This window comes from Spermophilus citellus (assembly GCF_964194105.1).
Source record: "Spermophilus citellus genome assembly, chromosome: 6".
NCBI classification, from domain to species: domain Eukaryota; kingdom Metazoa; phylum Chordata; class Mammalia; order Rodentia; family Sciuridae; genus Spermophilus; species Spermophilus citellus.
The window spans coordinates 100,990,743-101,005,639 of record NC_138187.1 but is presented as its reverse complement, the minus strand read 5'-3'; the positions used below and the strand labels follow the sequence as shown (position 1 = coordinate 101,005,639).

The 14,897-nt window shown below is 53.2% G+C and overlaps 1 protein-coding gene across 4 annotated transcripts in view; it reads right to left on the bottom strand.

Annotated features, from left to right (window-relative positions):
* EGLN1 (egl-9 family hypoxia inducible factor 1) overlaps nucleotides 1-14,897 on the bottom strand; it is a 42,131-nt gene that overhangs the window by 7,703 nt on the left and 19,531 nt on the right. For 2 of the 4 annotated variants that reach the window (XM_081296960.1, XM_081296958.1), the window contains exon 2: nucleotides 1,277-1,396. The exons of the other annotated variants lie outside the window; for them this stretch is intronic. In XM_081296960.1, the coding sequence (XP_081153086.1) occupies nucleotides 1,277-1,396 (120 nt within the window). The remainder of the gene's footprint in view (nucleotides 1-1,276; nucleotides 1,397-14,897) is intronic. 4 annotated transcript variants of the gene reach the window in all.

The following is a 14,897-nucleotide window of genomic DNA, read 5'->3' as shown; positions in this document are numbered from 1 at the left end:
CAAACTCAGCGACAGGTAGCAGGACCAGGCTTGTGACATATGCTACAGAATCTGCTTAGCAGTGAACTTCTCTCCACCTTGAACTTGGACCAGGACAAAGGGAGCTCTGAATCAGAACATCCTGGGGGCAGCTGCAGCCCCGAGAGCACCTTCCACTTGGACCTGCTTCTCGGGACAGGCTCCACACACCCAGCACCGGGTCACCTCCCTGTGTGCACTGGGCAACGATCTGGGCTCTAAAGGCTATTTGGTTTTTAAAATCGCCCTGGCTACAGAAGCACGTTTATTCTATGAAACTCTATGACCTGCACGCATTCACTTTTCTGTTAAATGTTATTCTTTAGATTTTAAAAAATCACCCAGCATAGTCAGTTGAAGCAGCCTGCAATGCGGGAACATGTGGCATGTCTGAAAATCACCTAAGGTTAACGACATGAAAGGAACACACATTTAAAACAAGAGCTCGCTCACGCCGCGATTCTACCCGGCCTCCCAGGGTTGTCAGCCTGGGATGAGGGAGGGACACAACCTCGCCTTGGCCTGCAAGGGCAGCACTACATGCCTCAGCCAACTCAGAGCAGCTGGTGCTTCCTAACGACTGCTGGTGATCACCACCAAAACCCTGACAAACAATTGTTCCAAGAAGTGTTCTTGTAAAAACTATTTAAAGGAAGTTATTTTAATAAGGTCACTTCTGTAAAAGTTAAAATTCTAGATAGATCCTTCACTATCTGGAATAACAATTCATTTTTAAAGATAAAATAGTACCTTTTCATGCAGCCTTATTGAGGAATAATCAATACACCAAAAGGTACCCATATTTAATGAATTCCACTGGATGGAACAGGACACAACATGCAGGGACCCAAGGCCCACCCATGGCGATAAAATCCCTCCCTCCCAATGCTTCCAGTGTCCGCGGCGCCCCCTTTCTTTTCCCATGGTGAGAACCCTGAATACGAGATCAACTCTCTTCACGTTCTCGCCTACAGCACTGGAGGTCAGCCCGGGCCCTCTTGCCCCAGCCCCTGCCCTTGGGAGGCTCAAGTGCACAACACCACACTGTCACCTACAGGCCCTTGGTGTCTGAGACACATCAGTATCCAGTTCCAAATACATTCACACTTGTTTCAATTTACAAAACTCCATTCCTAATACTGGGACTGAAGAAAATTTAAGGGAGAATCTAATTATCCCACGTGTTAGACAGTGTGGCCCAGGGGAAGCATGAACGTTAATATGTGTGAGAAGACAGATGCTCGATGAGGCTGCATACCTTGGCGTCCCAGTCTTTATTCAGATAGTATATGCACGTCACACATCTTCCATCTCCGTTTGGGTTATCAACGTGCCGCACGTAACCTGTCCCGTTGCCGGGGTAACAAGCAACCATGGCCTGCAATAACGAAATGATTTAAAGTCCGTGGATGAACAGAAGGGATATGAAACCCCTCCTCAGAAACAGCTGCTTCTGTCCAAGTCACACTCTCGACGGACAGAAGGAAAGCCTTTCTACCACTGGCCCTCATCAAGAACACAGGACAGCTGCACCATTGTAGACAGCACCCTTGTCCCACCATGGAGGTCACAAGCCAGCACCCTACTCAGAACAGCACAGGGCAAAGGGTTTTAGGGCCCCACGTCCTGACTTTCCCACGTACTAAGGATCAAGGCCAGGCAAGCTGTCCTGCCCCTGGGGGTTCTCTCTGAGCTGCCTCAGGACACTCATTCATCTGACAGATGGACCCTCCCAGAAACCCCGATGCTCTGGAGGGCACCAGTTCGGTAGGCACAATCCAGACTGTCAACTAAAGTATCAGTCCACATAATGTCAGTGATTAAAAAAAGAATACATTAATTCACCTGTGACTAACCCTCTTCAGATCATTAGACCATTTTTTGGCTCCGTTTATAACACTACATACTGCAGAACCCGGGGGGGAGTTACACAGAATGAGGGAGAGACCCCAAACAGAACCCTCCAGGTGTATGCATAAAAGTCGGTTGAAAATGGTAAAGTCATCTGAGAACAATTCCCAGGAATTATCAGGAAAAAAAAAAAAAAGATGCTCAAGGTGCCGGTTGCTCTTGAAAGCCCTTCTTCAGGTATTGGAGCTGATGGACCAGTGCAGAGCTTTCGAATGTTAAATTACTGTACCAGGACATTTAGGGCAAAGGATGCTGATTTTTAAAATTCATGCTCCGCTTCCCAGCTACAGCATCTTGGTGGCTACATCTCCGAGAATCCTTTGAAACCTCACTTCCTGGACCTACTGCTCTTCATCGGCACCTGCTGACCACCCTACACCATGCCTCTGCTCCTCCTGACTCTGCTGGCAGTGCTGGGGAACGGCGGGGAAAGCAGCATGGGGATGGCGGGCTCAGGAGCCCCCGGGAAGCAGGAGCCTGTGCCATTCTGCATCACCAGCTGCCAGAGCCAGGCTCCCAGAGCAGACCACAGAAAAGGGCCAGAGGGCGCCAGAGGGACAGTGTGGCCGGCCTGGGCGCTCTTGGCTCCCAAGACCAGGAGCCCAGACAGGAGGCCAAGACCTCTGTACAACAATCTCCTCTGGGACCATGGATTCAGGCCTCTGCCCGCCCCTCTTGCTGAGAAGGAAAGCAAAGTCCTCCCTCCACTCCACACCTGTGTGCAGGACGCACACCAGGCCCATGTGGAGGATAAAACAAAGTCCCGCACACAACCCAACCCTAGAATCTGCCTCTGGGTGGGCCCCTGGACACGTGAGGAAGCTAGGCAATGGGAAGCGTCTCTCCATAAGATGACAGGAGCCCAGCCTGGGCAGGGCAGCCGCAGGAGGCCAGAGAGGGCACCAGCCCATGGGCTGCAGGCCTAGGGCAAGCCGAGATGAGCACCGTGGATAGCACTCTGAAGCGTTCAGAGTCAGGGAGGAGCCATCTAACCTCCTGTGACCAGGAGGGCTATGGCAAACCCAGCATCACCTGCATGGTACCAAGTGGGGCCCACCGCTCGCCAGGCGCCCCACGTGGTTCACACGTGACAATTGAGGTGACACGGACGAGGCCATAGCTACCACCTTCAAGAACTCAAAGATAGCCAGGGGGGAGGTCGTGAGCCAGCAGACATGTGGGTGCAGGAGGCTGGCGCTGGAGCCATGTGCCCGAACACCACAACCTCAGGCCAGCCAGCACCGAGACCACATGGGCTGCAAGTTCCACAAGGAGATGAAGGAGGCCAAGCCCAAGAGAACGGCCAAGAGGATCTTCTGAGGGCAGAGACCACAGGACTGTGAGGGATCCAGATGGATGAGTCAGGGGAACGCCAGGCAGCTGTGAGTAGGCAGCACCCAAGGTGAGCACATCCAGCAAGGCACCAGGACCTGGGAGCCAGGAGCTTCTCAGCAGTGATCAGGAGGAGCCCAGCACCCCAGAACAATTGTTCCAGGTGGGGACTGGGGCCACCCCGGGAAATGAGAGGCCAGGCGAGGTCCTGCCTGACCATCCACCAGGGCAGGGTGTAGCTGTTTCCTACACCTAAACTCCAGGTGAGACTTTAAAAAGAAAAGGTGCACGTCTCAGACTCGTAGAGTACGTTGAGTTCCCCAGTCCCTGACGTACCTGGTACCTATCTCTACACGTGCTTCTCAGAGTGGCCACCGCCAGCACATGTCTTCTGCTCTGGGGACACTGAGAACATGTCAGTAGAGGGATGGGGCACCACCGGGCTGCATTTAACCTGCCAACTCGACCGGCTTCCAATACCAGTCTAGGAAAGGCTACGTGGTGGCTTTGTCAAAAAACAGAGCAAGCACAGCACAGCTTGGTTCCAGAAGACAAGCAGCGAGGTTAATTCCCCTGAGGTGCTGATGCCACAACCTTCATCTGCCACCTAGTAGGGACACCAGCCTTTCCCCATGAGATGCTGATGTCTCAGTCCTCATCTGCCACCTGGCAGGGACACCAGCCTTGTCTGCCTCAGCTTCCTGTGGGGAAAACCTGCTCCAACCTTTGAGACATACACGACCCGTAGTCCCCCTGTGCATGAGAACACGCAGGACAACAGTGCATCTTCAAGACCAGAAACACCGCAGCTCTGCTTTGCACTCCAGAACCGAGGGGAGGACGAGCCGCCGGCTGTCCCTCTGGGGTCGCAGGCGTTACTGCCCGCACCAAGGTGTCCATGGGAGGCTCAGTGGGGAGACAGGCCTGATAGGGCTGCTGCTCCAGCTCTGGTTGGGGCTCTCCCACTTTCTGAAGAGAATTATTTAAAAATAGAAACTGACAGCTAAGAGGACTACACTGTGGTCACCAAGCCACGTCCACCCTGAATGAGGGGAAAGGTTCAGATGATCCTGCTCATACAGGCTGCCTAGGCACCAGTGCAGAGACCCTCCTCTCACTTCCTCATGGCCACCTTCGGGGGCAGGCACCAGGAATCTTCCCCATTCACAGATGCCCAGCAGGACCTCTGCCAGGTTGAAAGGGCAGAGGTGGGACAGGGACATGGGCAGGAGTCCTCCCCAGCTCCTCAGAGGCCTGCATGGCTGGGGTGGACCTCACAGCTGGGTTGACCTCATGGCTGGGGTGGACCTGACGGCTGGGGTGGATGGCAACACAGCCAGCCTGGACACAGGAAGGCCCAGGAAGGCTCCATACTCACCCGCCACCAGCCAGAGGCCTACAGAAGTGGCTCCATGAGAGGAAGGTCCTTAGGAGAGCAGGACTGAGGCAAGTGGGAGTTTTCTGCAAGAGTCCTCCCAGTTTAAAAGCGAGGCTCTTTACTTGTTCAGTTTAGCTCAGTCTCGTTCGGTAAAATATTCAATCAAAAATGTCACTGAAGTCACTTACTTGCTTCTGACCTCATTTAGCACAGTGGGTGGGGCTCAGGAGGAGGGACAGGCCACGTGACTCCCTGTTTGCTAAGGAGCTACAATGCTATGAGCAGGAAGAGCACCATGACCACTGGACTCCTGAGCCCGGGTCCTGGAGGGAGGGAGGAGGGCAGGGAGCAGGCATGGCTCTGGACCAGCCCCGTCACAGAAGGAAGGCACAAACAAGTCCCAGAGGGACAGACCCACAGCAAGCTTTGCAGCAAAAGCAGAGGCAACTGTCAAGAGCGGGCCCTTAGTGAAGGCTTAGAGGCCGGGAAACACGGAAGGTGCAGTGCCTGCTGACTGCTGCACACAGTCCTGGGGACAAAGGCAGAGTGTGGGTGGACTGCAGACAAGCCTCAAAGTGCCTTCACTTCATTTTTGCTGGATTGAATCAGGGACTCTACCACTGGGATACACCCCTAACCCTTTTTACTTGTAAGACAGGGTCTCACTAGGTGGCTGAGGCTGGCCTCAAACTTGCATCTTCCTGCCTCAGCGTCCCGAGTTGCTAGGGTGACAGGGCTGGCCCTAAATGCCCCATTAAGGAGCATGTCATGTGTTCAATATGCACAAGGAATCCCTCATTTTGGGGGTAAGGGCAATATGGTCAGAATTGTGCCTCAGAAACATAGCAGTGGCCTCTGAGATGGACGTGGGGAAGAGCAACAGGGAAAGACCAGGTAGAACACAGCCTGGGAAAAAGACAGCCCTGGGAGGGTGGGGGGCCAGAGTGGAGCATGAGAAAAGCCTCAGCAGGTGGACAGGGGCAGAAGGTGTGCCTGGGTCCAGGCTGCAGGGGACACAGGTCTGGGTGGAAAGGCTCATCTGGGGACGCGGTTCCTCTGAGGGCAGCTAGGGATGCCAGTCTACAGCTCTGGGGCCCTGGCTGGAGATGTGGACTTGGGGGCCGTCTTCTGTGGCTGCCAGCAGTGTGGGAGGGCGAGGACACAGGCCCGATTCTGAGGTGCTCCCTGAGGCCAACATCCCCCATCACAGCAACGTGGTGGCCAAGTGGCCGCGGCCAGCATACCATCACTGACTCCCACCAATGTTTAGCTGAGTCTTTTTCCGCTGTGAATGAAGGTCAGAGGAGGTTTCCTCAGCCTTGCGCCTGATGGTGGTTTGGGGACTACCCTCCGGAACACCCCGATGCCTCCTGACCACTGAACGACGGGTGGGGAGTCACAACACTCACCCACGTTCCCGGGGGCCACTCCTGCCCACTGGCTCTCAGCCAGGCCACTGCTGCCTACTGTTGTCAGCCCCAGACATTAAGCTTGATTCTTTAAGAAACTGCTCAATATGATAAGTAAAAATTTGTCTTTTTAATGTTTTGATTACATCTTACATTTGCAAAAAAAGAAAACCTTCTCACACTTCTCGGCCATGCAACTCTGGACTGCCCACTCCTGCCCATACCCACTTCCTGTCAGCTGCTCATCCTTTCTCTACTCATGTCTGAGAGCTCTTCTGTTCCCAGCTGCCACCAGATAACACAGTGACAGCTTCTGCATCCTTCCTGTGCTCCTGTAGCGTATTTTAATATGAGGTACTTACTTAAGCAGGAAGGCAGACGGCAACCCCCCCCCACCATGGTTCATACAGTCAGTCAACACGCAAACGCACGGTGGTACCAGAGAGCTTCCAACCCACCTCACTGCAGCGAGGCCAGTGTCCTGCTGTCCCCAAGCCAGGGATCTGATGGGCAGATGGAGGTTAAAAGTCCCTGCAGCTTCAGAAAGAGTGGTTTGCCCCGATGTTATCCCTGGCCCTGCTCCTACCAGAGCCCTGGTGGTCCACTCTTGAGTCTGCACCCAGACCTTGAGGTCCCTGATGGTTCTGTAGTTCATCCGCCTCCAGGGAATTCTACTGCCAGATCCCACTTGGAGTAAGCTGAATCCAAAGCCAGAGGGGCACCTCCGTCTTGAATAAATCTCCCAGAGAAGATGTGCACTGAGGTCCCATAAGATGCAGAGTAGGGACCTCATCCAGCTTGAGAGCGCTAAGTAAGGCTGTTGGAGTCTGCTTGCTAACACAGGTCTGCACATGCGCCAGGCTCAGTGGGTTTGGCACTCATAGTAACGCACTGAGAAGCTGGGCTGGGAAGATCAGGTCATGCATTTAGTGGGAGACACTGGACATCAGCAGCAGCTCTGGAAAAGACCCAGAGAACAAGTGTTGCTGAGGCCCGTCACAAGACGCCTAAGAGCAAAGGTGCAGTCACCTCTGTCACAGGAATGGTATCAGGAAAGACATTATAGAGAAAGTGACCAGCGAGCAGATCCAGAAATAAGTCTGCCAGAGCAGGTTAGACTCCAAGCAGAGGGAGCAGTGTTTACACTGGGAAGGGCGGGGCGGGGGGAGGGGCGGGAGCAGGGGGGGGGTGATGCTGTGTCCAGAGAGAAGTCCCAAATGCAACATGGCTGGCAGGGGAAGTGGGGAGGCAGCACTGGCTGAGGAGTCCACCTCCTGGGCAGAGCAGGAATCTCTAACCTGCCAGAGGTCACCTGGGCTGCAGCCTACAGCACAGAGACCCCCAGACGCTCCACCTGGGCAGCACAGAGCCCCCCAGACGCTCCATCTTGAATCATAGGTCCCAAGTACAGGGTGAGGCCTGAAGCCTCTCCTTTTTCCTCTCCACCCTGGTTGGCAAAGAGTTTGGAATTGTAATTTTTTAAAAAATCATATCTCAATTTCACAAATGTCACTCAGGCTACCTGTCGAGATGACATGGAACAAGAGTGGAGAGCAACAAGGCTGGAGTGCATGGTGGGAATGGAGAGGGAGGACGGACTACAGCACAGGAAGATGGCAGAACCCACCAGGGGTGGAGGCTCCCGAGGACGAAGCCAGCCTGGAGGACTCAGCGAGACCCTGTCTCAAAATAAAAAGTGAAAAGGGCGGGGGCGGGGGTGTGGCTCAATGGTGGGGCACAGCCTGGGCAGCTTAGAAAGACTCTAACTCAAAATAATGAACTAAAGGGGCTGGGGTCAGCTCAGTGGTAGAGCTTCTCTGGGTTCACTCCCCTGCAGGGCAAATCATCTGTCCCCCTCCCTCCCTCCCTCCGGGATGCACTAATTCCTTCAGCAGGCACCGACTGAACACCTGCCACATGGGCAGCCCCATTCTGGATGTTGGGATATAATAATGACAGAAAGACAAAAAGGATCTCCCTCCAAGGAGCCTGCTCTAGCAGGAGAAGGGACACAAAGCCGGTCAGTATATAGCACAAGACGTCGTTAGAAGACAGTATAATGAAGAGGTGAAGGGGATGTGATGCTGAGGGGCAGTGTGTTCCCAGGGCCAGGTGACCTGACACCTGAGCAAGCCTGAAAGGGACGGAGGAGGAGTGTGCAGGGCGCAGGCTGGCTGGTGTAAAGCCCTGGAGGCGTGGCGCCTGGTGCTTCGAGGACAGGAGCTGGAGAGGAGGGGACAGCAGGAGACCTGGACAAGATGGGGAAGGGCCGGGCACGGAGATGGTAAGAGGGGCAGTCATGCCAGGATTGAGCAGCTCACCATCCCCTGGGAGCTGCCCAGGGATATGGGCACTCACTCGGTCACCAGCTAAGTTGCCACAGAGCCCAGCTCCAAGCTCAGTCATTTGGGATGTCGGATGACTGCTCAGACCACAGGTGCCAAGTGGCCGGATGCTTGTTCCCTTTTGAAGGCAGGATGAGCAGTATTTCCAGAAAGACTGGCATAGGAGTATGAGACACAAGGTGGCCCCAAGCTTTTGGCCAATGAAGAGAAGAGAGGGGGAGGCCGCATGGAGGCTGGAGCTTACCATGAACTGTCAGCAAGGCCACTTTGACTCCAGCACTCTGGAGCCAGCAGGGCAGATGCTAGCCTCAGCAAAAGCTAGACGCTAAGCATCGTGGTGAGGTCCCATCTCTAAATAAAACACAGAATAGGACTGGGGCTGGGGCTCAGTCCAAAGTGCTCGCCTAACACATGTAAGGTGCTGGGCTGGATCCTCAGCACCACGCAAAAATAAATAAATAAAAATACAGGTGTGTCCAGCTACGAGTACAAGAAAAACTTAAAAAAAAATAGGGCTGGGGATATGGCTCAGTGGCTGAGTGCTCCTGAGTTCAATCCCTGGTACCCCCCCCCCAAAATAAAAAACAAAATGAGGGACCAAAGGTGCAGGCCAGGCACAGCAGGAACTGCGCAGGGGGCGGGTGGCCCAGAGGACACGCATCCTGGCAGGCTGTGGTCTCAGGCACACAGGGCCGAGTCAACAGGACACAACTCAGGTGTGTGTCCTGGCTGGCAAAACTGCTCCCCGCTCCACGGAAGGCAGTGTGGAGTAGCAGGAGGGACAGAGACCGAGGACATGGAGGCTGTCCTCGGCGCATCACCCCGACCACCATTGACTGCCGCTCCCCGGCTAAGTCACTCTGGGTCAGTTTCCCACCGCTCCGTGCTCCACCTCCCTTGCCCGGGGAAGGGAAGACCACAGCAAGATGCCACTGGCAAAGCTAACATAGGACTGGGGATATGGCTCAGGGGCTGAGTGCTCCTGAGTTCAATCTCTGGTACCCCTGCTGACCTCCATCACTCCAACAAACTAGCACACGGGAAGTGCCGGTCACAGAGGCTGGTGTGTGGACAGCTCTGGTGCCAGCTGAGCCCGACAGCCACAGACCCAGAGGAGCCATGTGCTTGGGGCACTGTGTCCCTTGAAAGGTTAGCATGGGAACACAGCCAGGTGCTCCATGATCTTGACTCCTTTCTTCTTCCACAAACACCTGCGCCATCACGACTGGGAGCACTCACTATGTGCCAGGCACTGTGGCCAGTTTGGTCTTTTTTTTAGTTATAGCTGGACCTAACACCTTTATTTTATTTATTTCCTTTTTTATGTGGCCTTGAGCATGCTAGGTGAACGCTCTACCACTAAGCCCCAGCCCCAGACCTCAGTTTGGTCTTTATTATCCCATTCTGTCCCCACAGTAGCTGCTGAAGAGGTCTACTCCATATCACTCCTTCCAGAAAGAAGGATGAGGGCCCTGAGGAGTTGACTGGTAGTCACATGTCTGGCAGTCAGCAAGGCATAAGCAGGCCTGAGGGCTCCCCGCCCAGCTGTGGCCCCTGTTCTATGTGGCACTTCCTGTCTCTGTTTCTTTGTGGCTAGGTATGTGCCCAGTGAAATGCCTCCCAGCTAACGCCACTCACGAAGCGCTGCTGGGATCACATGAGGAATTGGCTGCCCTCAACCCTGCACAAGCCCCTTGAAGAAGGGGAGACCATTGCAGAGGCAGGAAGTTCATCCTGTTTCTGCCCGCACTCCATGTGACCAGGACTCAGACCAAATCCCAGGCTGAATCCTCATCCCTAGAGCCAGGGACCTGACCCACGACCTTCTTGCCCAGCCCAGGACTGCTTTCCACCAGGCAGGGGCAGCACACTGGGAGGCCCAAAAGGTCCCACCCAACCCAGAGATGGGAACTCACAGGTCAAACCCCAGAACGCCTGACTCCAGTCCTACATTGCTTCCTGCAAATAACAAATCAAGGGCTTCACAGAGGAGGACAAGAAATGTAAGTAGCACTGCAGAATGAGAAACAGTGGAACCTGAAGTGTGCAGCACCTGCTGACCTCCATCACTCCAACAACATGAGTAGGGGGGACCTGCTGACCTCCACCACTATACACCCACGTATAAGGACCTGCTGACCTCCATCACTCCAACACCCACGTGTAAGGACCTGCTGACCTCCATCACTCACATACCACGGGTAAGGACCTGCTGACCTCCACCACTATATACCCACAAGTAAGGACCTGCTGAACTCCATCACTCCCACACCATGTGTAAGGACCTGCTGACCTCCACCGCAATACACCCATGTGTAAGGACCTGCTGACCTCCACCGCAATACACCCATGTGTAAGGACCTGCTGACCTCCACCGCAATACACCCACGTATAAGGATCTGCTGACCTCCATCACTCCAACACCCACGTGTAAGGACCTGCTGACCTCCATCACTCACATACCACGTGTAAGGACCTGCTGACCTCCACCACTATATACCCACAAGTAAGGACCTGCTGAACTCCATCACTATATACCCACAAGTAAGGACCTGCTGAACTCCATCACTCCCACACCATGTGTAAGGACCTGCTGACCTCCACCGCTATACACCCATGTGTAAGGACCTGCTGACCTCCACCGCTATACACCCATGTGTAAGGACCTGCTGACCTCCATCACTCCAACACCCACGTGTAAGGACCTGCTGACCTCCATCACTCACATACCACGTGTAAGGACCTGCTGACCTCCATCACTCACACACCACATGTAAGGACATGCTGACCTCCATCATTCCAACACCCACATGTAAAGACCTGCTGACCTCTATCACTCACACACCACCTGGAAGGACCTGCCAACCCCCATCATTCCCACCCCACGTGTAAGGATCTGCCGACCTCCATCACTCACACACCACGTGTAAGAACCTGCTGACCCCCATCACTCCCATACCACGTGGAAGAACGTGCTGATCTCCACCAGTCCAACACCCATGTGTAAGGACCTGCTGACCTCCATCACTCACACACCATGTGTAAGGATCTGCTGAACTCCATCACTCACACACCACGTGTAAGGACCTGCCGACCTCCATCACTCCCACACCACGTGTAAGGACCTGCTGACCTCCACCTCTACACACCCATGTGTAAGGACCTGCTGACCTCCATTACTCACACACCCACGTAGCAGCACTTGCTGACCTCCATCACTCACATACCACGTGGAAGGACCTGCTGAACTCCATCACATCTCACCATGTGGAAGGACCTGCTGACCTCCATCACTCCCACATCATATGTAAGGATCTGCTGACCTCCATCACTCACACACCACATGTAAGGACCTACTGACCTTCCTCACTCACACACCATGTGGAAGGACCTGCTGACCTCCATCACTCCCAACCACGTGGAAGGACCTGCTCATCTCCATCACTCACACACCACGTGGAAGGGCCAACTAACCTCCATCATTCCCACCCCACGTGGAAAGACCTGCGGACCTCCATCACTCACACACACGTTAAGGACCTGCTGACCTCCATCAGTCCCACACTCACGTAGATAGACCTGCTGACCTCCATCATTCCAACACCCACGTGTAAGGACCTGCTGACCTCCATCACTCATATACCACGTGCAAGGACCTGGCGACCTCCATCACTCCTACACCACTGTAAGGATCTGCCGACCTCCATCACTCCTACACCACTGTAAGGATCTGCCGACCTCCATCACTCCTACACCACTGTAAGGATCTGCCGACCTCCATCATCCCCACACCATGTGTAAGGACCTGCTGACCTCCATCACTCACACACCCACGTAGACAGACCTGCTGACCTCCATCACTCACACACCACGTTAAGGCTGCTGACCTCCATCACTCACACACCACGTGGAAGGACCTGCTGACCTCCATCACTCACCCACCCACGTCTAGCCCCCAGAACACGGTATCACTATTATATAGAAAAGGACACGATAGGACATTATCTTTTCTGTGACTACTCAATTCTAATAAATAGAACAATCTTAGAATACAGTATTCTGATAATAAAATTCTTGAAAATCAGCTTTTTCAAAAAAGGTAAAATATAGAAATATTGGATAAGGTTTTGAAACAATTGTTACAAAGGTTAACGATCAACACAAAGGCTTTCATACTTTCTGGAGATACACTAAAAATGAACCTCCGAGTGTGGGTAGCTAAGTGGTACACCATTGGCCTGGCATGCGGGAGGCCCCCAGCACCACAAAAAAGAATCAAGTCCACTAAAGTTTACCCTTCAAGGACAGCATATGAAGCTTCTAGGGCCAGGCTGGGCTCCGTGGCAGAGCGCTTGCCTAGCATGTGGGAGGCCTTGGGTTTGATCCTCAGCACCATAAAAATATAAATAAAAAAAATAAAGGTATTGTGTCCATCCACAACTAAAATAAATAAATAACAATGACTACATAACTTTAAAAAAGTTTTAGAAATAAAATTTTAGGGGCCTGGGGTTGTGGCTCAGCGGTAAAGCACTCACCTGGCACGTGTGAGGCCCTGGGTTCCATCCTCAACACCACATAAAATAAAATAAAGATATTATGTCCATCTACAACTAATAAATAAATATTTTTAAAAATTTAGGGCTATGTATTTAAAAAACACTTATAACATTAAAATATAAAGCAGAAAAATTTTGAAAAGAGAAAAAACAATTTAATTTTAAAAATAAGTAATTTCCACTATAAGATAACACTTAATGCAAATGTCTTTCAACAATACTCACAATTCCTCACTGAGATGCCATGTGGAACTAATGGTGGCCCAGTGACTGGCTGCCTCCACTGAGTCTCTGATCTCCCCAATGACACAGCTAAGGTGGGGACAACAACGAGAGCAGGGCAGCCAGAGCTGCAGTAGAGCAGAGCTCAGCGTGACACCCACTGTCACCTGTACTGGGGCAGGACCAGGCCAGGAGCACACATGCACACAAGTCCAGCTCAGTCTGTCATCCCAGCGGCTCGGGAGGCTGAGGCAGCAGGATCGTGAGTTCAAAGCCAGCCTGGGCAACTTAGCGAGGGCCTAAGAAACTCAGTGAGTCCCTGTCTCTAAATAAAATGTTTTTCAAAGGGCTGGGGGTGTGGCTCAGTGATTAAGCTCCCCTGGTTAAACACCCCAGAACAAAAAAAAAAAAAAAAAAAAAAGCCCACACTTCTTTAAGAGTCTATGCTGACTTGTGGCGTACCTGCGGTGTATGCTCACCCAACAGTACCCTTACTGAAGAGCATGTGCTCAAAGTCTGCGCTTACCTGCAGTCTGCGCTCACCCACAGTCCATGTGTACCGAACACTGTCCTCTCACCCAGCAGCGTATGCTTCAAGGGCTGTGTGAGGACACAGCAGAAGACACGTACTGTCCCTCCCAGTCAGCCCTGGACTCTCTGCTGATGGCCACCCCACCCAGATGTGGTCAGTAGCTTTTGTCTCCCCAGGATCCACTGCCTCCAGTCTCCCTCCATGAGCCTTGTTTCCTTGGGGACCCCTGGCCATGGTCCTCAGCCCCCATACCAGTGAGGCTTACTCTCTACCCTTCAGGGGACATGTGGCTCAAGGCTGCTCAGGGTCGCTCAGCACTGGCTACAGCCAGTCAGCACAATGGGCTGGTGCAGGACTTCTGTGCTCAAGGGAGCAGAGGGGCTCCCTTTCTTGGTGCACATCCAGGAGGTGACAGCAAAACCAGGTGTCCTGCTGTCCCCTAAACAGAACTTGCAAGACACAGCTAATTAGAAAAGTGGAGAGCCCCAATTGATGCCGGCAGAGCCCTTGGTTGATCAAACCTTCTGACAGCTGGAACCCAGGGCTGCAGTTATGGACACATTTCCTTCCTGGTTTGCATAGGCCAGTCGAGGGACTCTCGATTTTGTTTTGGCCATTCCCATCTGAGAAAATCGAGCACCTCTGGTATCAGTTGGCACCCAGAAGCTGGTGGCTCAGGATACAGCAGAGCTCAACAGTGAGGGCGTGCACCTGAGTCAGAGAGATCTAGTTCCTAATCCTGGTTCTAGCAACAACTGGCTACGTGACTGGGCATCTGCCCAAACTTACTTCCTCCTCTGTGGCCTGGTTTGATGCCCACCTCAAAGAGCTGATGAGTGGATGGGACAATGTGTCCACACAGCCCGCTCTTCTGCCTGCCAACGAAAGGACACTTGGCCAGCTACACTGTGACCACAACACTGATTCCCAAACCAGCCTTCACGCCTGGCCTCCGGGATCCACACCTGTATTTCACCCACTGTCCCCTACCCGGAATCGGGCACTCAGCATCTCATCTTACCTGGCCTTCACACTGCACTCGCTAGAAGTGGTTCCCAGTTGACTAACACCATTCTCTGCAGTCTGAATCCAGAATCCTAGCAGTCATATCTGGGTGAAACTGTTCATTATCTAAGCAATCATACAGTCCTGCTGGATATCTGCAGCCTGACAGGAAAGAATTGTCCTCCC